The sequence below is a fragment of the Polypterus senegalus genome, chromosome 16 (genome assembly GCF_016835505.1).
Source record: "Polypterus senegalus isolate Bchr_013 chromosome 16, ASM1683550v1, whole genome shotgun sequence".
NCBI lineage: Eukaryota > Metazoa > Chordata > Cladistia > Polypteriformes > Polypteridae > Polypterus > Polypterus senegalus.
In genome coordinates, this window is record NC_053169.1 from 98,790,227 (window position 1) to 98,817,450 (window position 27,224).

At 41.6% G+C, this 27,224-nt stretch overlaps 1 protein-coding gene across 1 annotated transcript; it reads right to left on the reverse strand.

Annotated features, from left to right (window-relative positions):
• Positions 1 to 27,224, reverse strand: hao1 (hydroxyacid oxidase (glycolate oxidase) 1). Its single transcript, XM_039738756.1, has 8 exons — positions 27,031 to 27,224; positions 16,461 to 16,612; positions 11,450 to 11,705; positions 7,635 to 7,810; positions 5,636 to 5,727; positions 4,519 to 4,677; positions 4,361 to 4,430; positions 1 to 800 (listed from the first exon to the last, which is right to left on the reverse strand). Exons 1-8 carry the CDS (start codon positions 27,165 to 27,167, stop codon positions 730 to 732), a joined length of 1,113 nt encoding a protein of 370 aa, XP_039594690.1. The 5' UTR covers positions 27,168 to 27,224; the 3' UTR covers positions 1 to 729.

Consider the following 27,224-nt stretch of genomic DNA (forward strand, 5'->3'; position numbering starts at 1 on the left):
TTATTTATTTATTTATTATTTATTCATTTATTGTCTGTGCTTCTCCAATAGCATATCATTAGAAATGAGTTGATCCTGGCATTGCCAGGCAGGGACAGATCTCCCTAAGAGTCACCAGTCACCTTTATCTGCGCATCTTTGTAATACGGGAGCAAATTGCATGGGGGTGTCCCAGGCAGTAACTGGGCAGGGATTTGAACCGAGATCTCAGGATTTGTGAGTTGTTATTGCTAACAAGTATGCCAACTAAAAGGAAGCAGGTACCTCAGAATTTGCTGTAACAAATTGTACATTTATTAGAACACAACATTCTCAAAGGTAAAATAAAAATGCAAGTTTTGTTAGCGCTGCTCTCTTACAGACCCACCATCTTCAGCTTGAATCCTATGCATGGTCCTTGTCTTTTGGGGGATCTGCATGTCCTCCTTGTGTCTGTGTGGGCATGCTATCTGGTACTGTGAGTTTCCCTTCTGCAAAACTCGTGCTGGTGAAGTCAGTGGATGTCATAATTGAGTCTTGAGATGGACTGATGTCCCATCCTACCTTGTGCCCAGCGCTGCTCCCCATGAACTGGACTATGTGGGTTTCAGAAGGTTATGTTAGATAAATGTCGTTGCTCATGGTCGCCTTTATATTATAAGACTTCAGATTGCAATTCAATAAACACCTTATAACCCAAAATAGCTAAGATCTGCAAGAAAACTGCTTTTCAGGACTTCTCCTCTCCTTTTAAATCCTTGATGTAGATGATGCGCTTTTTCTTACAATGGATTTGTCTATTTCATTCACTGAATGACACCCTGGGAAAACAGAATGAAAACAAGAATATAAAAACAAAATGAACAGGCCACTGTCCTCCAGCATGCAAAACTTCAAAATTGAGACATTTTGTGGTGTGATCCCTCTGCAATTTATTTGGCGACGAGGATGGGATTTGCACTGTAGACCGGGTGGAGTGTAGTGGTGAGACGGTGTAGAAAAGGTGAGGGCTGACAGACAGAGAGAGCTTAGCTGGCATCACCGAGAAATATCCCGCTCGCAGCGTTCGGAAATGGTCTCTGTGTGGCCAGGGAGACTTGGAGTTCTCCTTTTAGCTGCAAGGAGAACACTTCTGGTACAAGGTCCACTGATTTAAACACACACTAATGCTTTAACAATTACGCAAAGACATAATGTCTTTATTACTTTTTACTTTGAGTTCTCCCTTTAATGGCTGATGATAAATTCCATGTATTTTGTATACTTTGGCTCCCTGGATTTTCACTTTGGGGTCTACCTGTGAGTACTGCTATAGTCTAAACTAGTGATTCTTAACCTTTTTGGAGTCATGGACCCCTTTAAGAATCTGATGAAAGCTATGGACCCCCCTTCCCCAGAAATATTCACATAAACACAACTTGTCATGCAATGAATATAATGTACTTTATTTACCGAGATTTGATTGTCTCATATATATATGACACACGCAACTTATTATTAAACTTTAAAGTAATCAGTCTAAATAAACGCTCCTTTTTATGCATAAAGTATTGGCCATTCATTATAATTATGAAATACAATCCCATTGTGCCAATTAAAACAGATCGACTACTACTTTCTCATTATCTACTGTGACGGAGCAGCCGGGGCCAATGCCCGGCCAGTACGTCCCCTTCTGCATATTATCCAGGGGGAACAGACATGGGTTGCACAATACCTCCCCCAGGTCGCTGGGTGGCAGTGGTGCCTCAGTTTCTGCAGGGCTCCATGGGAGATGGAGTTCTCCACAGCCCCGTTCGGGACCCAGGTTGGCCACCAGGGGGTGCTGCAAGGGTTCCTCAACCCATCTGGGTGGTTCTTCAGCCACACCCAGAAGTGCAACTGGAAATGGGTGGACTATAAAAGAAGCCAGAGTCGAGAGGGAGACGAAAAAAGCTGCTGGGAGGAGTGGAGGACAAGAATAAGAGCTTACAGTGGAACCTCAGTTTACGAGTAACTTGGTTTATGAGTGGAAGAGAGCATTGTTGGCCCCGTCGGGTCCTATCTGGAGAGACTCGGAGTATCCAGAGCGTCTGACTGCCTCTGCTGCCCGTGAACTGGTTGATTATTGGCTTTATAAAATAAACGATTAGGTCTGGACTAAGCTGCTGATTGGTTGTGCTGTTTATTGTTTGTATTTTTTGGTGCGTAATTTTATGTTTGTTTTTGCATTGGTGTTATTTTGAATTTTTTTTATAGTCAGGTATTATGTCAGAATATTCCCGGGACTCAAGATAGATTTATCACTCGGAAATCTGGTATTTTTACTTGACTTTTTTTGTATAATGGGGCCTTAGAGTTGAAATAATTATATTATCTGGGGCCCTAATGTTAAAATTGTAGTTTTATTAATTTTTATATTGATAATGGGAGCTTAGATTAAAATATTTTTTTTATCTTGGCTCCCTTATGTTAATATGTGTCATAACGGGGGCCTTAGGAGAGAATAGATTTGTTATCTGGGTCCCCTTATGTTAATGTAGTGTTTTTTGTATTGTCGATTGTCTTCCCTTTTCCCTTTCCTTATCCTAACCCCTTTGAACAGGGCCCTGAGGTTAAAAACGGATTAGATACCCAGGTCCCTGATGTTAAAGTGTGTGTTCCTGTTTGTTTATGTTTTACCCTAGCCCCACCCCTTATCCTAACCCCTTGCAAGACGAGCAAAATTTTTTAATAAATTTTGACTTGATAAACGAGCGATGTCTTGCAATACGAGTAGTATGGATACACTTTGTCTGCTGAGCGCCATGTGATCACAACTGAGCTGATGGTTCTTCTCTCTCTCCTTATCTCTCTATCTCTCTCGCTCACGCATCTCTCTCTCTCTCCTTAGCTCGCTCGCTCGCGTCTCTCTCTTCCTCACTCTCTCTTCTCTTGAGGGCAATCGTCTCCTATTCTCCGTCTGAGTCTGTGTGCCTCACTCATATAGTCAACATCCGTACGAGCGTATACTGTTTACTACAGCATTGTGACTGTGTGAGTGTGTGCGCGTGCACGTGTGTGCTGTGAAGTGCGAGTCCCCATCTTGCACCCCAAAACACGAAGCTGAGTCTCAGTACTTTAACAACATCAGCTTTATTCAGCTTGAAACAGTAACAGCGCTGTTATTTATTGTAGCGGGATCTTTATAATGTTCCTTGTATCACCCATTGACGGCAGGCGCTTATAGCATGTCTGCGATCTTTTTGGATGCACTTATACGGCAAACTGCTACAGAGCTGAGAGACTGCGATTGCTTTGGGATGCTCTTCCGTGTGTCGTCCCGGTGGGTGGAATCCCACATGAGTTTAAAAACTCACTCACACCAGCCATGATTCTTTTTAAAGGTAAAGTGCAGGTTAATTTGTTTTATGTATTTTTACTTTATATTTTGTATTAATCATTTTAATATGACTAGTTTTGGGTGGTGGAACGAATCCTCTGAGTTTCCATTATTTCTTATGGGGAAATTCACTTTGATATACGAGTGCTTTGGATTGCGAGCACATTTCCGGAACTAATTATGCTCGCAAACCGAGGTTCCACTGTATTTGTGTTCTGCTGTTGTGCTTGTGGGACTTTGTTAGGGCTGAGGGACACTGGGTAGATGTGGCCCCCAGCTAAAGAAAAAGAAATCTTTCCTATATTTTCACGTGTGCCTCTGTTGTCAGTATGTGTCGGGTCGGTGCTGATATAGCGCCTTATCACACTACTTTATTTCAGTGAGAAGGTTGTTCTTGTTTGTCTTGAACAAGCATATGAAACTGTGGAGTGGTCTTCGACAAGGTGACACGCATATCATCTTTGACATCCAATCTGTTTCGACTTTTCATTTCGATAGAAATACCCTGATTCAGAAAGGTATGTAGTAGCAAAGGGAATCAGAGCACTCACAGCTCACTTTACTAGACGAGGGTAGGCTTGTGTCAATACACACCAGAATTCTCCAAGACTCGATTATTTTTCTCACCGTTATTTTTCTCATGAGTATGTAACTCACCCATTAGGCTTAGGTGAGATAAATACTTGAGAAAAATAAAAGGCAAGGAGATTGTAACGCATGAGTAAAATCACGTGAGAAAAATCAACAGTGCCAGGCTGCATAGCGAATATAAATGTTCATTTTTATCTGACCCCCCACGGATCCCTTGAAACCCATCCATGGACCCCCTAGGGGTCCACGGGCCTCTAAACATTTAGATCATTCTGTATCCCCTATTTTATGCATTTCTTCATTCATTGGTTATCTGTACTCCCTTTCAGGGTTACAAAGCAAGAACACGTTGACTCAAATATTCAGCCAGAAGATTTGCTGATAATTTCATTTAAAGAAAAGCAGGGGGTGCAAATATACTGTACATACCACAGAGTGCCATGGCCAGGGTAAATTCTTCTCTGAGTAGCTCCAGAACTTCACTTACTCCTTGTTCCCCCTTTAACATGAAAGATAACCATTAGGAAAACAAACTTTAAATCTCTTTATCCTTATCCTGTAGACCACAGCCCTGGCAGATTTCATACCTCATAAGCGAGCCCCCAAAGGACAGGACGTCCCACAAATACTGCTTTAGCACCCAAAGCCAAAGCCTTCAATATATCGGTGCCCTTGCGCACACCTCCGTCCAGGTAGACTTCTACTCTCCCACCAACAGCTTCCACGATCTCGGGGAGGACGTCAATCTAATTAATATACAGAATTACAGAAGAGATGTAAAGAAAGATCTGCTCACAGATTTATAGACGGCATGTTCAGAAGGTTCAGACAGCTTCACATTTTTTCACATTTTTTTATGTTCCATCCTTTAAATTAATTTTATCCCTTCATCAAAGCAGCACTCAAAACCCCACAATGACAATGTGAAAACAGAATTTTGGAACCCTTTGCAGATTTATTTAAAATAACAAAGTGAAATTTCACACTGACATAAGTATTCACAGCCTTTGCTTTATCTCAGGTGTCTTCCACATCATTGTTGAGACATTTAGAGTCCACCTGTGGTCAATTTCATTGTTTGGACTGATTAGGAAAGGCACACACTTGTCTATAGAAGGTCCCACAGTTGAGCAAAAACCAAGCCATGAGATCGAAGGAATCGCTGTGAGAGTTTAAAGACAGGATTGTGTTGAGGAACAGATCTGGGGCTGCAGCAGGAATGCTTTCCATTTGTACGGTGGCCTCTATTATTCCTAAATGGATGACATTTGGAATAACCATGACTCTCCGTAGAGTTGGCCACCCTGCCAAACTGAGCAGTCTTGAAGAACGGCCGTGATATGAGAGATGACCAAGAAATGGATGGTCACTCTGACCAAACTTCAAGAACCTGTGTGAAGATGGGAGAAACTTCCAAAAGGACAACCATCAATGCAACACTACCGTGTATCTGGATTTTATGACAGAGTGGCCGGATGGCACACGAACGCCCTAAACTTTGCCACAGTCATTCCCCTTTTAACACTTTAGCTAATTCTTGTATGACACCAAAATGTTACCTGTTACAGAGGGAAGAGAAGAACTTAAATAACAAGCGTGTTGGAAATCTTATCACGTAATGCACTTCAATGCTCTGAAGGAATAAAAATAGTCCATAAACCTAAATAATGATTGAAAGGCATTAGATCTCCCAGTGATACTTACTGTTGACGACACACAATCCAGCTGTCGAGCTCCATGGTTGGACACTAGAATTCCATCAACTCCATATGTGACAGCTTCTATGGCATCATCGGCTAGAATGATAGAGACAAATATTAAAAAAAAAACAATCGGAATCTTTCTTTCTTGTGATGATTTCAGGGGGAGACCAAAAAAAACCTGTCTGCAAGGAAAAAAAAAACTAACCTTACAGAGATGCCAGCAAATCACAGGGTACATTCACAAACACACCTAAACTGAGCAAATTTAGAGCCACCAAGGACCCTAAAATGATGATGAGATATGTGAGAATAGACAGATGAATTTAGAGTAGTGGACAGGATTAAACAGATAGATAGGTACTTTAATTTAGCGTAGTAGGTAGGAACAGATAGATAGATAGATACTTTAATTTAGCATAGTAGACAGGATTAGATAGATAGATAGATAGATAGATAGATAGATAGATAGATAGATAGATAGATAGATAGATAGATAGATAGATAGATAGATAGATACTTTAATTTAGTGTAGTAGGCAGGATAAAATAGATATTTTAATTTAGTGTAGTAGACAGGATAAAACAGATAGATAGATAGATACTATAGTGTAGTAGGCAGGATAAAACAGATAGATACTTTAATTTAACATAGTAGGTAGGATAAAACAGATAGATACTTTAGTGTAGTACACAGGATTAAACAGATAGATAGATAGATAGATAGATAGATAGATAGATAGATAGATAGATAGATAGATAGATAGATAGATAGATAGATACTTTAATTTAGTGTAGTAGGCAGGATAAAGCAGATAGATACTTTAGTGTAGTAGGTAGCATAAAACAGATAGATAGATAGATAGATAGATACTCTAGTGTAGTAGGTAGGATAAAACAGATAGATAGATAGATAGATAGATAGATAGATAGATAGATAGATAGATAGATAGATACTTTAGTGTAGTAGGCAGGATAAAACAGATAGATAGATACTTTAATTGTTTTGTTCCTACTGCAGCAGAGAGATGACGCCCAGTGAGGACAAATGACTCCGCCCCTTCTGGTCTCTGAGCTCTAAATCCTGCTGCTGACAGGAGGAGTTGTTCAGTCTTGCACCGAACCCGAGTTCCTTCCTGACAACCTCTCAGCTACCTAGCCTGGTGACAATTTGCTTTCGAAGCCCTTCTTTTGCAATGCTCTAATTTTTGTTTGACTTAAACTGAATATTTTTGTTGAAATTAAACAGTTTGCTCAACCACAACAGACAGATAGATTTGAAAGGCACTCTATAATAGATAGATAGATAGACAGATAGATAGATAGATAGATAGATAGATAGATAGATAGATAGATAGATAGATAGATAGATAGATAGATAGATAGATAGATAGATGCTTGTACTGAGAACAGCTCCAGTAGCCTGTCAGTTCCTATTCAGTTTTATTTTCCCAAAAGTAAAATCAAGTTGAAGAACTGAAGGTCCAAACGACTGCTGTGTGTTTTCCTCTCTGCTTTCTAATTCCATCCATCAATGATTCTCTGATGGAAGAAGTACTTTTTCAAACATAATTGCAAATTTCACGTAACTCAAGTCCTGTCTGTGACTCCATTATTCTCGATGACAATGTCATTTTATATTAACCTCCCAGAAAGACAGATAGGCAGACGCCTCAAATAAAGATATCAGCAAACACAGAATGTGCCTTTCAGGTTTAAGCGTACGATTTTCTGACCTCCCGTTGCTTGTTACATTCACAGTGCCTCTCTGCTATACTATACTGTATACTGGACCCTATAGATCATGCACAGAGCGGTGTACAGACATGGCGTATGGATATGTGTGATTACCTGTACCTTGACATTTTTACAATTGTAAACCAAAGCTACTATAAACATAATTGACCCCAAAGAATTAGAACACCAGGGACTTTTGATCTGCTGCTCTCTAGACATCTGATGCATTCAGAAGGAAGCCGCCTCCTGTCCTGTCCTGTCCCGTACCTCTTAGAATGCCTTTAACTACGACGGGGAGCCTGGTAAGCGATTTCACCCACGCGATATCCTCCCATCTGAGAGAAGGGTCGATGAGCTTCGTCACGTACACAGCCAGGGCGCTATCTTCCCCGTAACTTTCCTTTGAAGAAAATGCCAAATCAGGCATCTCAAAGTTTGCCATTCTGAAAAAAGCAAGATAAGTAAATAAACAACAAAGAAATTACATAGCGTGTTTGCAAAAATTAAATAAGTCCGATTTTGTTATTGCTGTTCTTGGAAGAAATTCTAAGACGACCTTTTTCAGCTTTTCCAAACATGCACGCTGCTCTTCTCAATACCACCTTGTTGCGATTTTTAGACTTTTGTAATGGGAAGCCAAAATAAAGATAGGCACAGAGCTGGATGAGTCAGTCTGAAAACTTGAGTGGACTCAGTGGGGGGGGGACTTAAGCTTTTTGCTACGAGACACACAGCAAATATCCAATTCTGCACCTGCGTCCAAACAGCTGCATTAGTCAAATAATTAAAGTAAGTAGAGAAGCTGCTTACAAATTAAAAGAATCCCCTTTTATGTATTGTGTGTTTTTTGTTAGATAAGAATAAACTGTGTAAAGATCTACGGACTGGCCAGGTCCCTGAACTGGAATAAACTGGTATATTTCATGACATATTAATATTTCTAATATTTGTTCAGATCTGATTCCCACCTTGAGCCCAGTACTGCTGGGATTGGCTGTTGCCCCCACGTCCCAAAACTGGATTATGCAGGTTTGAGAATGCATTTGCGTATTCTGGAGTGTATTAACAACATTCTTGGCATTCGATTCGTTTTCTATCTTCAGATTGCTATCGATGTTTTTTAAATTACTAAGGATATGTTCACGTTTTCATACTTGCCTGCTTAGTCCAAGACACATACACGAGATAAATTTCCTGAGGCTAATGCTCGGACGATCACATTACCCCTTCTCCTGGTTGAAATAATCTGTCTCAATATTTCAGAAAACGATAAATGTATGGCGGCATGGTGGTGCAGTGGGTAGCGCTGCTGCCTCGCAGTTAGGAGACCCGGGTTTGTGGAGTTTGCATGTTCTCCTCGTGTCTGCGTGGGTTTCCTTCCACAGTCCAAAGACATGCAGGTTGGGTGCATTGGCGATTCTAAATTGTCCCTAGTGTGTGCGCCCTGTGGTGGGCTGGCACCCTGCCCGGGGTTTGTTTCCTGCCTTGTGCCCTGTGTTGGCTGGGATTGGCTCCAGCAGACCCCCATGACCCTGTAGTTAGGATATAGCGGGTTGGATAAATTAATGTCGATGAACTGAACGTACAGGGCTAAGCGCAATCTCACAATCAGTAACACGTGGAAAGTAACGTGCGTTACGTCGTCTGATTGCTTTTACAAGTAACGAGTAACCCGACGCAGATATTTGCATATTCTTTCATTTGTATAGAGCACACTCTCAGAACAGCACAGAGAGCAGGTAAGTTTGCATAATATTACAAATTATCGACCAATAAAAAATGTATCGACGAATTACAAAAACATGTCTTGGCTAATTTTCTTATTTCCATAATGTTGCTTAATTCTGATCAAGCCTGTCAAGGCATTTTTGAGGTTTTGGGGTATTTATTGCGGGTTAGTTTTTGTTACCCTTAAATATCGATGTATCATAATGTTCATACATAGAAGATACCTACGGCCCTATTTTAACCATCCTGCCAAATTTCAGCTTTTTTAACTGCTTGAAAGTGTTGTGAACCAGGAGTCCCGAGCACAAAAGAGTCCCAAAGCATGCAGACTCAAACACTTCCATTAACGCCCACCAGAGGGCGAAATCACCTTCAAACCCATCCATCTATTCATTATCCAACCTGCTATATCCTAACTACAGGGTCACGGGGGTCTACTGGAGCCAATCCCAGCCAACACAGGGCGCAAGGTAGGAAACAAACCCAGACAGGGCGCCAACCCACCCATCGCAGGGCACACACACACCAAGCACACACTGGGGACAATTTAGAATCGCCAATGCACCAAACCTGCATGTCTTTGGACTGTGGGAGTTAACCCACGCAGACACGGGCCACGCAGGGAGGGCCTGGGAAGTGAACCCGGGTCTCCTAGCGAGGCAGCAGCACTACCCACTGTGCCACCGTGCCGTCCCAGAGTAAAACAGCGGTTCTAATATTATATGATAATATTTCATTGACTGTTGATAATTTTCTAATCTCTTCTTCCTCCCAGTTGAACAGCTTAGGTGTTATTCTTGATAGTACCTTAAAATTTGAGGCCCATATTAATAATGTCACTCGGTCTGCATATTTCCATCTACGTAATATCAGCCATTTACGTCCATCTCTTTCAGTTCCCAGCACCGCTCTTCTTGTTGATGCTCTGGTTACATCTCATATTGATTATTGTAATTCTATCCTTTCTGGTCTTCCTTACAAACTCCTTCACAAACTTCACAAACAAAGTCGGTTCACAATGCTGTCACTCGTATGATTACCAGGACTCCTTCCATAGGACACATTAACTCCTGTCCTTCAGCAGCTTCACTGGCTCCCTTCTAAATATCGCATTGATTTTAAGATTCTGCTTATTACTTCCAAGACCCTCCACAATCGAGCACCTCCTTATCTTTCTGATCTTCTTCACATCTCCATTCCTTCTCGTATCTTTAGATCTTCTTCTTCTTGCTCTATTCATCTTATTAGATCTCCTGCTCGCTTGACCATCAGCCCCTCGCCTCTCCCACAAGATGTTTGTAACATCGCCTCTCTTCCTTTCTTTAAATCTCATTTTAAAACACATCTTTTTAATTTGGCTTATTCTGTCTGATAATTTTAGCTGATAAATTGAAATTGAAATTTATTACTTAGTTATTCTGGTGGGCAGCACGATGGCGCAGTGGTAGCCTCACAGTAAGGAGACCTGGGCTCTTCACTTCCTGCATGGAGTCTGCATGTTCTCCCCGTGTCTACGTGGGTTTCCTCCCAATGTCCAAAGACGTGCAGGTTGGGTGCATTGGAGATTCTAAATTGTCCCGTGTGTGTGTGCTTGGTGTGTGTGTGCCCTGCGGTGGGCTGGCGCCCTGCCCGAGGATTTGGTCCTGCCTTGCACCCTGTGTTGGCTGAGATTGGCTCCAGCAGACCCCCGGTGACCCTCTGTTAGGGTATAGCAGGTTGGACAAGGACTGACTAACTGACTGATTTATTCTGGTTTTATTGTACTGTAATATTGTATTAAATTTATGTTGTGACTGTTGTCATGAATGTGCTCTGTAAGGTGTCCTTGTGGGCCTTGAAAGGCGCCTAGAAATAAAATAAATGATGATTATTATTATTAGTAATAAGTGCAGTCTTTATAAAGTGAAAAAAGTTTATTTTATAAAAAGCTCCGTAAATATTTGAAGCTCTGTAGAGCACATGAGGCAAAAAAGGAGTCGCCAAGAAGGGCAAAACAAATCCCAATACGGAACCCCAAACAGAGCAAAATGGTCAAAAAAGTCAAATAAAGTCACAAAAGCGCAGAACTAAATGACTTTCAAAAATATTCAAAGTGTGGGAGACCCTCTGGATATGTGGTGGGGGGGCAGTTCCAGGTGGTGGTGATTGGCAGGTGGCACCGCCTCTTGAGGAACCAACCAGAAAACACACATTTTAATGGTAATTATCGAAAAAACAAGGAATGATATAAATAATTCATAAAAGTCAAAATGAACATCAAGAACATTTCAATTAAATAGAACAACATCTCGTTTAAAGATATAAATGATCCTGCTGAGCGATGGTCTGACACGTGATCGGTGTACACCTCTTACCTCAAGTGGGATGGCAGTTTAAATCGGTTGCGTATGTCGTTCCTCCTTTTCCCCAAGTAAGGTGTGTCGACGGTGATGAAGATCCCTTTGTATCCTTCTCTTTCAGCTTTTAGAACGAGAGACTTGGTGAGCTCTCTGTCTTTGTAGATGTAGAGTTGTAGCCAGCGGACAGCCTCGGGTGCCGCTTTGGCAACCTCATCAATGGAGCTCGTGGCCCAGGAGCTAAGCATCATTCCTATACCAGCGGACTGGCAGGCTGAAAAACAGACAAATGTGTTACGCACTTTACATTTTTATTTATTTACAAGAGTCAATCAGAAAGGTAAGGAAATTTGAATATGACACAGTAAAGGAAGCTAACACAATACAACCCATTTGCAAAGGCTTATGAGTAAATCGACCACATGCCTCTGCTGTTAGTCTAGCTGAACCAATGTCAAATGAAGATGGACGCTCCGCTGTGGGATCGCACTGTCATGAGATTTCCAAGGGAGTGAAACCTGCTGGAATTCACCAAAGCATTTGATATCCTCGGAGTGTCCAGAGGGACGCCTCACACCTGGACAAACTGGTGAGGAAGGCAGGCTCTATTGTAGGCACGGAGCTGGACAGTTTGACATCCGTGGCAGAGTGACGGGCGCTGAGCAGACTCCTGTCAATCATGGAGAATCCACTGCATCCACTGAACAGGATCATCTCCAGACAGAGGAGCAGCTTCAGAGACAGACTGCTGTCACCGTCCTGCTCCACTGACAGACTGAGGAGACCCCACACTATGACTCTTCAATTCCTCCCGGGGCGGTAAACGTTAACATTATACAAAGTTATTGTCTGTTATACCTGCATTGTTATCACTCTTTAATTTAATATTGTTCTTTATCAGTATGCTGCTGCTGGAGTATGGGAATTATCTATCTATCTATCTATCTATCTATCTATCTATCTATCTATCTATCTATCTATCTATCTATCTATCTATCTATCTATCTAATCCTGCCAACTACACTATCTATCTATCTATCTATCTAATCCTGACAACTATGCTATCTATCTATCTATCTATCTATCTATCTATCTATCTATCTATCTATCTATCTATCTATCTATCTATCTATCTAATCCTGACAACTACGCTATCTATCTATCTATCTATCTATCTATCTATCTATCTATCTAATCCTGACAACTATCTATCTATCTATCTATCTATCTATCTATCTATCTATCTATCTATCTATCTATCTATCTATCTATCTAACATGTACAGTATGTGAAATCATAAAGTATTCAGGCTCATACAACATACAAGACAGCAACATTTGTCAAAAGTAAATATTTTTTGTTGATTTGATATGTTAAACAGTTGCTGTATGTTCTTTTTTTTTTAAAAAAAGTTAGTTTTTGGAAAAATATTCTGCCTGGGAGAAAAGAAACAAAAAAAAAAAAAATTAGCCCTAAAAGAGTTCAAACACTGAGCCCAAAATTTGTATTGGAACAAAGTCTACAGCCAGCACAGTCGATTAATGTTAGCGTAGCCTGAAAGTATAAAATAGCAATCCATCCATCCATTACCCAACCCCTTATATCCTAACCACTGGGTCACATGGGTCTGCTGGAGCCAATCCTAGCCAACACAGGGTGCTAGGCAGGAAACAAACCCCGGGCAGGGTGCCAGCCCACCACAGGGCACACACACACACACACACCAAGCACACACTAGGGACAATTTAGAATTGCCAATGCAGCTAACCTGCATGTCTTTGGACTGTGGGAGACACACATGGGGAGAACATGCAGACTTCACGCAGGGAGGACCCAGGAAGTGAACTGCGAGGCAGCAGCGCTACCCACTGCACCACAGTGCCGCCCAGTATAAAATATCAGGTCCAAAATTTGGGTTTGGTCACAGTCAACGCCCAGTGCAACACAGTCAATGAACATTAGCATGGCTATAGTTTTTATTCTGAAATATTAAAATATGGAGTCCAACATTTGGGTTAGGACAAAGTCTACAGCCAGGGTAGCAGTCAATAAATGTTACCATCACTACGGTTTTTACCTCAGAATTGTAAAATTTTGGGTCAGGAGAAAGTCTATGGTCAGGGAAGATCAGTCAACGAACATATCAATTGACATATATCAAGTCCATAATTTGGAGACATTTAGTTATTTGGCCGACTCCTTTTATCCAAGGCGGCTTACGTAATACAAGTGGTTTTGTTTCTTTTGGTTTTCCAGTTGGAAGACGGGCAGGTCAGGTGACTTGTGGTGTCAGTAGTGGGATTTAATCCACGGCCTCCAAAGCCTTAACCGCCACTCCACTCTGCCTACCTGTAAACTGGTCCAATGGTGTAGATTTGTACACCAGACACAGACCGGGAGTTTTATATGTCAGACGTGCTAGCACATCGGACTCTGCTCTGTGTTTCGACGTTGAGTTTCTCTCCATGACCATCTGGGCTTTCCTGAATCTTACATCTTCTTCTTACCAAATCTCCCCCGTCTCAGACGCACACACTGAGAGACGCATCGTTGGCCCACGATGGACCACCACTCTATCCAGGGTTGGTTCCCACCTACATGGGAGCTTTTCCAGTAGAAATTGTTCATCTCTCTCAGGTTTATATCGGTGACCTTAACCTCAACTCTCATTACTGCGTTTTACATGGCTTCGGTCTCCAAACAGATCTTGTTCTGTTGTAAGCAGACGCTCGTTGAAATGGCCGAGTTTATTTCTGGGCTCTATAAATCTGAGTCCCTCTTTGCTGGGTGACACTCCATCTTAAATCTGTCTTTGTCTCCCCGGTCTTAAGTTATGACTCCACCAGTAGCACTGAGGAACGTGTGTTTTTTTAGCCTCTTTCCTCGCTCTATGAATGCATTTCCTTCCTACTTATATTTAACTATGTCATTAGTTCTGATGTGAACCACAACAACTGGAGCTCAGCCAGGTCTGGCCCCGAGCCCACACATTCGCACGATGACGCCAGGAAGGCAGCAACCAAAGGAGATGTTAGGCCAAGACCGACCATCTTATCGGACCCCTCATCTCCACAGTCCCACCCATTTATGATTCACGTGGATGTCGTGGGCACCGAGTGTCTACACCAACTGGTACAACTTAGGTTTTAATGTCGCAAAGCTCACCAGGCAAATTAAATGTGAGCAAAGCAGGCTGGACAGATTGATTAACGTTATCAAGCCTCGGGATGGCGTGTTCTGCCAAAACTGCAATTTCTATGCTCTACGTTTTTTTTTTTTTTCCTTTTTTAGAAGCCCGATAAAGTGTTTTCCGTTTGTCTTGGCCATTTTGTGTCAGCGATGAGTGATGTCGGATACAGGAATTTAAAAAAAAAAAATAGAAAGAAAGAAAGATCTGCTTAATGCAACTGAGAAATGACTGCGTAAGGTCGGGCGATAAAAATCTCGAAGCAGGGAAACGGTCAACGCAGTGATAGTGAGACAAGACCGATTTATTATGTTGTCAAGCGTGTGCGCTTTGGGGGCATCCTAGGGACTCCAGCCAGGTAAGTAATTCCACCCCAAGTGGAGAGGGGGCGCTGTTGCTAAAACAAAAACACAAACAAAGACAGCAGTTGGAAGACGTGACCTCACTTCGTCTCCGACCCGTCAAACCCTCACCAGCACCTGGAAGTAGGCATTTACTTTAGGACCCTCAGCTAAGGAAGATGGCGCGCCAACTCAGAAGCTCTACTCTCTTTTTCTTTAATCACGACAGATGCTGTAATTTGGCACCCTCTTGTGTTATTTCTTTTTCATTCTTTTCAAGACAGAGTTCCCAGGCTGATACCCCAACTCTTTGGCCTGACTCAGTTGCCTTTATTTTACAATTTATATGGCCCACCTCACTGAGCAGTAAACTCAACACATTACAGCAAGAAAATCCAAAAACAAAACCTGGGAATTAGAAAAGTGAGTGGCAAAGGAACAGACAGAAAGAAAAACTCCTGGAGAAAAATTCAGCACCTGGCGATCTGCACTTGAAGCAGGAAGGAAAACTCGGTCAAAATTCAGCCATCTGACGTACAAGTGACACCTCACCCATGAAACTCCACACTTTGTGTGCTCTGTCCACATCTACACAGTTAATGTCCGTAGGAAACACGGCGAGTTGTGAAATACATGGGCGTGAGTAGGGGGCATCTTCAGGGCATCAATGTTGGTCATTCCACCTCGGGTTGGCACTGTCATTTACTCCTCATCCTCAGAACTGAAGATCAGAGACTGGTTGTACCTTTATAAGCTAATAGCTAAGTTGTTCCACCATACATAAGACTTTAAAGTGGGAAAGTCCAAAGAAAATCTAGAAAGAGTTGAGGAGAACGTGAGGACTCCAAACAGAAGCTGTGCAAGATGGGAAACACAACTGGACCTCCCCACACAGGGCATGACATTAATTGAATTGTTAGCTGAGATCCTTGGCAAAACCACCATAAATAAAATAGATTCATAGATATGAAAGGCACTATATAGTAAATCGATAGATAGATAGATAGATAGATAGATAGATAGATAGATAGATAGATAGATTGGCAGATAGATTTGATAGATAGATAGATAGATAGATAGATAGATAGATAGATAGATAGATAGATGCGGTGGGGTGGCAGGATAGATAGATAGATAGATAGATAGATAGATAGATAGATAGATAGATAGATAGATAGATAGATAGTTAGCGTAGTTGGCACGATAGATAGATAGATAGATAGATAGATAGATAGATAGATAGATAGATAGATAGATAGATAGATAGATAGATAGATAGATAGATAGATAGATAGATAGATAGGAGATCTGAAAGGCTCCACAACATTGTATTACTTTTATGGTGTACTAAGTGCAGGCTCGAGATCGATATGAAAGGCATTATATTATTGCTGCTCTATAACAGACACAGAAATCCGTGGTGAAATTCCCAGTGTCTTTTTTTTTATCTTTGGCTTCCATGCATTTCAAGACTTTACTGAACATCAAACAGCCCCTTTACCTTTGACGGTTGCGATTTCTCCATCCGGATGTGCCATCCGCTGCATGGCTGTGGCTGCCACACACACCGGCATGCTGACCTTCTGCCCCAGAACCGTTGTAGAAATATCAACATGTGACACTTCTCTAAGGACTCGTGGGTAGAGCCGCCATCTGCGAGTAGAAGAGCAGAGGGATACAGAAATGATTTGCCCGCTGGATAGAGTGTATTCTGGGACACATTAAACAGAAGCTGTGCCAGTTAAGAATAACAGTGGGCACCATCGAAAGGTTTGCATCTAACACAGGGAGAGATGTCCACCACAAAGAGATATTCACTGTCCTGTGCCATCTCTTGGACTGCTCTGCCCACTCACAGGCTGTGCACTGCCATGTTGCGCTCACCACGGCCAGTTTAGTGTCACCAGTCCACCTAAGCTGCAATGTCTTTGGACTGTGATAGGAAACTGGAGCACTTTGAGGAAACTCACACTGGCACGGGGAGAACATACAACCTCCATGCAGGGAACACTCAGTCTCTTTACTGTGAGCCAGCAGTGTTACAACTGTGCCACCCCAGTGCCAATGAGCCACACCACATTACAGTTAATGAAAGAGTGAAGTATCAGAGGATCTCGTCATCTCCATCTTTGCTACACAGAAGAGAATTCAGCTCGATGCATGAAGATATAACAATGAAACCTTCCCAGATGTTACCTGTATTTGTTTAGGTTGGAAACAAGAACTCGTCAGTCATGGAGGTCAGAAAGTAAGCCTGGGATCCTGGACACGGTGCATGGTGGTAGTTTCCTGGCCAGGGATTTAAAATGGCCTTTCTGGTCATATGGCATGTGAGGTGAGAGACGGGATGGTAATAAAATGAAGATGAGAACTCAAGAAAATGAAGAAGTCACTCAGCCTCCACATTGCATGGTGCGTGCCCCAACATGGCAAAGCCCACTTGGACTGGCAGCTGATGGAAACCACACGACGTTTACTATTGGAATGAGCAAGTCAGACAGCCACAGCCATCATAGTGTATTTATTCTGCAGTTGATAAACTTTATAATTGCCTTTAGCTGAGCTTATCACAAGCCCGAGTCCGCAGATGGTGAAAGGCGCTATATAAGGCTGAATTGAATCGAACTGAAAAGCTGTAAACTCATCTGTCTCTGAAATTCTGCCCTATCAAATTCTAAAGCCCCCCGGACCCACCAGACAATCCTAACACCCCGTCACATTCACGGCACAATCCCACTACTGAGTGCCGGCGTTTCCATTTAATTATCACATTCATTTCAGGAAATGCCCGCGTGTGTGCAGAGCGGCGTGGGATTCAAAATTCTGCCCAAAGCCCGTCAGCCGCCACCTTATCGGCCCGAGTCATTCCTGACGCTTAAACTCACACATTTACGCCTCAGTTATGGAAAGGCCCTGCAGAACATCAGACGTATTTGGAAGGAACCTCGCCCTCGACTCTTTGCTGCCCTTACGGCGGATGAGCTTCCTAAAAACGGGAATGGGAATCGCAACTCAGCAGAGGTGAAAGCGATTCTTGGAAACAAAGTCGTCAGTAGCAGAGGAAAGATCCAAGCCCCCCGCAAATATTATCTTTGGCACTTTCTCCGTTTCTAAGAAACACAAATGTTTAATTTAAACTGAAAACAGCTCTCCTTCACTTAACGATTAACTGGAGGGCCATTCCGAAAACAGAATAGGAAATCAAAATAAAATAACGACGCATACACGTTTATTATACACGCTGTGATGAACGGCGCACTTCCCAGCCAGAGCAGGCCAAGGTTCTTTTACCTTGATGTGGAGGCCAGCCCTTCAAAGGCACAAAAAAATGGGGCGAAGGTCCAAACCAAGAGACAAGCAGAAGATGCCAGTGTGGCAAGCGGGTACACTGGCATCCTGTCAGGAACATTACCTGGGTGGAAGGACAGGGGCAGACAACATGGCAGGATTACATGTTCTCCTAACATGCCTCTCCAGGCGACACTCCCTGTACAGACCCCTGCCAGGCATGCTGGGAGTTGTAGTCCCATAGGGCAGCCTTGACAGGTTTGGGGGATGCCACCAAGGGGCTGGGGCAGGGATTCATCATCCCTAGTTTACGGGACTTTCAACTGACCTGGAAATTCTTCCATCTGGCTGTGCCCTAGCACCGGATTTACACCCGGGTTCAGCATGAAAGGACCGCTCAACCTCATCCAGGTGAGTGGAAGGAGAGAGAAAAGGGAAAAGCCGAGCCAAGGAATTGTGGTGTATTTGTGAGCTTCTAAGACCTTTTGTGAGATATTTGTACAAATTAACCTTTTTATTGTGCCGGGACTTGTGTCTGGGATTTGAGGTGCTGCACCGACCCCTAGTGGTCACAACTGGTAACTGCACTGTATCTGCACTAATTCTTACAGAAAGACAGAATGAACTTAGACACAAAGTACTGCGAGAGACGCCGCTTGTTAGAATTGTTTTTAACATATTGTATTACATTTTTGCTGGATTTTCCTTTTGTACTTTGTGGTTTTGAATAATGTACACTCTGTTTCTGATTATTAATTTAAAAAAAGGCCCAATTTGGTTACTTTTTGTTTGAATTTACGTTTGCTGCAATTGCCCCATTGAGTGCCTGGACTTTTACTTTTATTTCTGTTTGAAGTAAACAGGGAACGGCTTTGGTGAGATTCATTGGTTTGGTTTGGTGTTATCGATAAACAGAGGTGAACCAAACTCTGGTTTTAACAAGTAAAACAATCCTTTACAATAATGCCGATTATAATATGCTTCTGACATTTTAACAAAATATACTTACTAAATAAGCAAAATTATTGAAATGAAAAAAAAAATCTATATTTTATAAATCTAAATTTTATAAAGATTTTAAATGTTCAAGTATAGGCTTAGAAAAATGTGCAGTATTACAGCACCATCATGTGGACAAAATTAGAAATGCAATGTGGTATATGACCTGCTCCACAGGATGGTTTTCCTGATTACCAGTTTTGTTCCCTGCTATTTTATTCAGAGCACTGTTTCAGGTTTGTTTGAAGTTCATGTTTAATTAATGTAATATTTAAGTCCCTTAATAGTAAGAGTATTTTAGCATTAGCAATGAATATTAGAACATTAGGACAGCTGAAGTTAGAACAGCCCAACAAGCTCATCCATACATTCATCCTACAGAGGTATTTTAGGGAGAGTAATGAAAGGCAGGAGATGGGGATAGATAGATAGATAGATAGATAGATAGATAGATAGATAGATAGATAGATAGATAGATAGATAGATAGATAGATAGATAGATAGATAGATAGATAGATACTTTCATTTAGTGTAGTAGGCAGGATAAAACAGATGGATAGAGAGATAGATCCACACATGCACATCTGTGGATGACTCTCTGGGTGTATCAGAGTAGTACCGCTTCAGGTCAAAAGGGGGCGCTGACACTGGCATTCTCCCGACTTGTTCCCACTGCAGCAGAGAGATGATGCCCAGTGAGGGCAAATGACTCCGCCCCTTCTGGTCTATGAGCTCTAAATCCTGCTGCTGACAGGAGGAGTTGTTCAGCCTTGCACCGAACCCGAGTTCCTTCCTGACAACCTTGCAGCTACCTAGCCTGGTGACAATTTGCTTTTGAAGCCCTTCTTTTGCAATGCATAATGGCTCTAATTTTTGTTTGACTTAAACTAAATGTTGTTTGTTGGAATTAAACAGGGATGACCAAAATGAGTATTTTAGCATTAGCAATGAATATTAGAACATTAGGACAGCTGAAATTAGAACAGCCCAACTCTTCCATAAATTCATCCTACAGAGATATTATAGGGAGAGTAATGAAAGGCAGGAGCTGGGGAAAGACAGACTGACAGACAGACAGACAGACAGACAGACAGACAGATAGATAGATAGATAGATAGATAGATAGATAGATAGATAGATAGATAGATAGATAGATAGATAGATAGATAGATAGATAGATAGATAGAAAAAGCACTGTGTAATATGAAGAGATAGAGAGAGATATATGTAAGGCACTAAATGACAGATATCTATATAGCAATGAAAGTAACGCATAATACACAAATACTGTATGAACAACACCTCATTAAAATATAGATATATAAGGCATTATGATAAAGTCAGTCAGTCATTCTTCAACCCGCTATATCCTAACACAGGGTCTGCTGGAACCAATCCCAGCCAACACAGGGCGCAAGGCAGGAACAAATCCCAGGCAGGGTGCCAGCCCACTGCAGGGCACACACACACACCAAGCACACACACGGGACAATTTAAGATCACCAATGCACCTAACCTGCATGTCTTTGGACTGTGGGAGGAAACCCATGCAGACACGGGGAGAACATGCAAACTCCACGCAGGGGAGACCGGGGAGCAAACCCAGGTCTCCTTACTACGAGGCAGCAGTGCTACCCACTGTGCCACCCATTATGATAAATTTATAGCAAAAGTGCCATATAATAGGCAGATAGATATGAATGGCACCTTATCAAAAGAAAGACCTGTAAGGTGCTCCATGAAATAAATGTAAACAATTCCCCTTAATAAAATGATAAGTGTCAGTGTATCTGTGTGTCCATCTTGGGCTATGTCTCTGCTTATACTGTATGCTGGATTCATAAAAACAGTGATAAGGTTTGTGATGCGCCAGCTGTTGAAACATAGGATGTATTGCATTTTATTATTAGAAATTTTTGTGTTGCACCATCTGTTGGAATGAAGAATGCAATGCATTTCATTGCTACAAACCTTTCTGATGTGCCATCTGTGGGAATGAAAACTGCAATGCAAAGCTGCAAATGTTTGTGATGTGCTATCTGCTTGAATGAAGAATGCAATGCAATACTCCAGATGTTTGTGATGTACCATCTGTTGGAATGAAGAATGTGATGCATTCTATTACTGTAAATGTTTGTAATGTGCCATCTGATAAAAAGAAGAATACAATGCATTTTATGCATATGTGCATTACAAAATACATTCTAACAGATAGTACATTGTGAACTCTGTAATGTGCTGGATTCGTAAAAGCAGTGGTAATGTTTGTAATGTGCCATCTGTTGGAATGAAGAACACAATGAATTTTATTACTACAAATGTTTGTGATGTGCCATCTGTGGGAATGAAAACTGCAATGTGTTTTAATTATATATGCGTTACAAAATATATTCCAATAGATAGCGCAGTGGTCAATGTGCTGAGGTCTACATTGATTATTTAGATTTCAACCCAACTTAGATGAGTAGCACACCTAGTTTTAGCATAAGGCTGTAACCATGTAAAAAAGTGAAGAGGTCTGAACACTTGCTGAATGCAATGTATATAAAGCTTTGAGGATGGCTTTTCACCTCATATGTACTTTTGTACATGAATTGGATGGATGTCCTTCCCCGACGTTGATGCTCAAAGGCAAACCCCTCAGCCACAGTTCAAGTGTCATAGTAAAGGGTCTGAATTCTTCTGTCAATATTTTACTTATTATTATTATTATTATTATTATTATTATTATTTATTATTATTATTATCCATCCATCCATTATCCAACCTGCTATATCCAGTACAGGGTCATGGGGGTCTGCTGGAGCCAATCCCAGCCAACACAGGGCACAAGGCAGGAAACAAACCCTGGGCAGGGTGCCAGCCCACCGCAGGTTATATAATATAATAATAATAATAATAATAATAATAATAATAATAATAATAATAATAATAATAATACAATTTGCACAGAATTCCTAAGTCTTGTTTCAGTTTGTCAATTTTGGGTATTGAGAGTTGCTTAATGAGGCAAAACATGAATTGAAAAGATTTGAGCACAAGGCTGCAAGATAACAAAATGTGAAGAATGTGAAGACTTTGTGAAGACGCCGGAGCAGTTTGACATTTGATAGACAGATTGCCTGCCAAAGACACTGCTGATACTTTCCAAGATGAGCGAACGTAAGCAGTTGAACGCCTTAACCATGAATTACTCACTCGGAATTAAAACCTAATTGAAAGTATTGGGCTGGAAAATGCTATTATATTCAATGTCGCCACATTGTGTCTGCCCACAGATCCTTTCAAGCCTTAAGAATGGATGTCATTTGGAAGAATTTCATCGCGTTAAGTTGCCGAGCGCGTCGATCAATCAATCGCTTTAACTACCGAGAGCGCGAACGGGTGGGCAGGCGGGTGGCGGGCACGCGCCATAGACAGAGAGACCGAGCGAGAGAATAATTAAATTGCATTTCCCTTGGCGTCCAGGTTATTCTGGGAGGCTAGCCAGTAAATGTGAAAGAGATAAATCAAAGGGAGCATGTCATTATCTCCTAAATGAGGTTGGTTTACCCTGAAACACCGATGCAGATGCGAGGCTTTTTGCTCTCGATTTCCACTCGTCTGCCATCTTAGATTACTGTCCCGGGAACGAAACCTGCAATGAGCGCTGAGCAGATGGGACTGTGGAGGTGTGCAGAATATTACACATGAAAGGGTAATTTTATCACAGAGGTAACCCCCTTTTTTTCTTTGAGAAGAGAAAAATAATAAAAATTTATACTAAAAACTATGTTGGAAGTCTCTGGAAAAAAGCATTCAATTCATAACTGAAAATAAAGTCAATATGACCGCGGAGACGTGCACTTTAAGAGCTAATGAAGCCTTAGGTAAATATGGAAAAATTAGTTATCCATCCTGTACCCTCATGTTGGCAGGAACCAATCCCAGGGGCATCAGGTGCAAGGACACCAATCCAGAATGAAGTGCCAGTGCACTGCAAGGCACACTCACTCATGTCAATGAAACACCACATGCGATGAAAACTAGGTTGGCACAAGAAGAACAAGAACTTGGCATCTCTTCATAGCATCCTGGAGATGAGAGGCAGCAGCTCCACCAAGTGCGCCACTCCGAAAATGTGTTTTATAAAAACATGGAGCTCATCAGCATTTCATTTGGTGTTCCTAAATCCATCCACCCATCTTCTAAACCCTCTCAAACCAACTATGGGACATCTCTGCTCGTGTACTTGTACCCACTATTGACAGTTCCTCACAACAAAGCAGGTGCAGTCGCTATAAGGCATCGGACTTTTAAATTCCAAAGTTGGCAATTCGGTGCCCAAGGTCAGCGCCACATTACGTGACATCTATTCGGAGGGGACGTCAGACTTGACGGCTACAGCTGATGATCTGATCGCCGGAAGATGTCAGATTACATGACAAGAAACCACAGCAGATGGCTTTCCAGCATATTTTTACGTTTCCAAAATATATCGCAACCTCGTTTATTTTTAATAATAGAGCGCTGGAAAACCACACGCGTACTGCACTGCTATTTTTGCAGTCCTGGCCTTTTTTTTTGTGTTCCTTATGAATTATTTCTGAGCGATTTGAACCCGGGCTCCCTTTCTCTCTTTCTTTCTTTCTCTGGGAGTCTCGAGCGCGCGCGCGCCCCATGACCTGCCAAAACGGCGCCCCTGGGTGCCCACAGTGGGGTAGGGTTTCAGGAGCGCGCCTCTTAAATTTGCTCTAAGCGGCCGAATACGTCACCTGAAATGAAGTTAACAAGAAACATTCTATCATCTTTAATATTGAATTGAACTTTCATTCCATTATGTTGAATCAAAACCTCTCACATCTAATAGTTCAGTTTTGTTACACATTAGTTACCGTATTAGTTGAACAGCACCACTTAGACACGAGGGATGGGACTTTTGACACTTTATTCGAATCTCGTATCAGCTTAATGAAGCTCTCACGGGTCCGAAGTGTTACGACCACGTGACTGGTGACATCCGACGCTTCATACGTCACTGGAGCACCGCGAGCGCTCTGACTGCTGGCCCACATTCCACAAAAGTACTCGTCGTCTTCTACACGGGAAGAATTGCGCAACCTGTTATCTGACAATAAAGTAAATCCCATTGCTATGCTATTCTTCTGTACTGGTACCACTGCTGGTCGAATCCCACACTCTTAAAATAAAAAAAAACTGGTTCCTTAATGGCACATCACTGATTTTGTAGTTCCTTCTATAACGTTGCTTGGCACTTTTCATTCTGGGATGGGTTCTTTACATATGGAATTGATTTTTCACTCTTTGAAAAGGTTTCAAAACTAAGATCTTTAATGGATGGCACGCTATACTGTTTCAGGATACCAACAGATGAAATACATTTGAATTTAGCCCGTGTTATTGAATGCAGCAACAGTCATTTCAAAACCAGAAACACAATTTTGTTTCACAAATCTTTCACAAATGTTTCAAAAACATTGTTTCACACATGGAGCCTTACGTATAAATAAATAAACGAAGGTTCTCCTTGGAAAGCAAAAATGGTCCTCCTGTGTCATCACTCTGGCACGTTTATTTTGAAGAATTCATAAGCAGCCTAGGCGTTGTGGAGGGTTAGGGGCCAAAACGGACCCCCTCGCTTTCCATAGCGCGGACGCAACGGAAAGGCACGGAGCTCGCAGTTTGAGTTACATAAACGGCGCCCCTCTTTATCCGAAGTGCGCACCGCTTAACCTTGAGGGAAGGGTGTCAGTGCCCCACATGGCTGCCTGTGTCGCCTAATGGATTTACCGGAAATGACTGGCGCTTATAACTTGTCATTCATACTCTAGCCCAGTGGTTCTCAAACTGTGGGGCGGGTCCCCCTAGGGGGGCGCGAAGATGTGAATAAAAGAAAACAAGAATCCAAAATATGAAAAATAAATCTATTGAAACCAAAACAAATTAAGTTAAACTACATTATGATACTAGAAAAATAAATATACTGTAGAGTTAGATAAATGTCGATAAAAGTTAAAATCTGCATATATGATATATCATTAATTCATTAAAAAAAGAACAAATTGGTATTAGTGGGACTCCTTCCAAAAATGTTAGGGGTGGGCGCGATTAAAACTTATATGAAAAGTCAGATCGCAAATACTTACAGGTTGAGAAACGCTGCTTTAACCTACGGTAGGGACATTCATTAAACTCCCTTATGCTTCCATTTGCCCCTTCGGGCAATTTTTCCAAACATTGACGAAAAAATATTAATCTTTCATACTGCCTCACAGCAAAAATCTGTCTATCTATCTATCTATCTATCTATCTATCTATCTATCTATCTATCTATCTATCTATCTATCTATCTATCTATTATATAGTGCCTTTCATATCTATCTTACAGTGCCTTTTATAGCTATTTTTTCATATATTGCCTTTGACATCTATATAGTTAATATATAGTGCCTTTCTAATCTATTATTACGTAGAGCCTTTTAATATCTATCTATCACGTAAAGCCTTTTTCTGTTTGTTATATGATGGCTTTCATATCTGTTTGTCATATGGTGCCTTTCAGATGTATCATATAGTGTATTTCATACCTAGCCATCCATCTATTTATTACAAAGTGCCTTTTTATCTGTTAAAATAGTCCCATTTATTTCTAGTAGCCTAGTTACTTTTTCATCTACCTATTAATTGTACAGTTATACAGTCTATCTATCTACCTGATTTACTGATTTTGCCAATAGGATCTCAGCTAAAAATTCAATAAATGTCATGCCCTGGGGTGGTCTAGTTGTGCCTCAGTGTTCACGTTTGTTCCTCATCTTGCACAGCTTCTGGGTGGAGTCCTCATGTTCTCCTCAAGTCTGTGTAGGCTTTCTTCGGGCTTCCCCGTGCACATTAAAGCCTAATGTATGGTTGTATAACATATCTATTAGCTTATAAAGGTACAACAAGCTCCCGATCTTCAGTTCCGAGGACGAGGAGTAAATGACACCCCCGTGGCTCGGGGTGGAGTCACAAACATTGCAGCTCTGAAGATGCCCCCTATACTCACGCGTGTGTATGACACCCCATTTACCCCGTACTTCAGTTCCTGGGGACAAATCAAGTTCTATCTATCAAATATTGTAAACGGTTTTAATAAAAACGTTTTAAATCCTCGCACAGTACACGTTTAAAACCTTAACATTAACTGTTATCGACGAATATTTCAGTTTGTTTTTGTACTTATTGTAATTGGGGGAGAATAAGCACTTTGTCTCTTTTAAGTGAGATAATAAACGCATGGTGTAACACTCCGATGCGTTCGTTTGAATGTTGAAGCGTTTCTAGTTATTTCCTTTTGCTAGGTCACCCCCTAGACATTAAAGAGTTGTTGCCCACATTAAAGACCCAATATGCCAAGAACTCTTGGTTCTTGTTCAAGCAATGGTTCTACCACACAGTCGAGTAAAGTGCCATTTTAAAACCGTTATTTTTAAGTGTGTATAGTTCAACTGTTTCTAATTTCCATTGACAAACCTGCCTAATAAATTCAGGGAAGCTAATTATGCCGTAAATGGGCACCGCACCCTGGATATGGCACCAGTCCGTTTCAGGACCTATTCTCTAGCCATTTGAGAAGGGTGGCTGCCATTGATAAACAAATTGAATTAACAAATGTTTTTTTCTGACGTCAATTTTCTAAAAGGAATTTATAAAAAGAAGGAGCACTTCCAGTGCATCCATGGGTTCTCCTTCGAAACTTTCCTTTCCTTTTTTTCTTTTTTTTTATTCAAAGTTCACTTTACCTGGAGAAAGCCGCCTGGTTGTCTGCCAGGGTAATCTGATCGTCCGCGCCCGACCGGTAATAATCATAGACGGACTTGGGAAGGACCCTCCTCGCGTGCTCCTCAAAGTCCTTGACGCACACTGGCCTCTGGGACATTTTGTTTGCTGCTACTTTGCAACTTTTTTCTCTGAAGCGCTGATCCTCTCGAAGTCT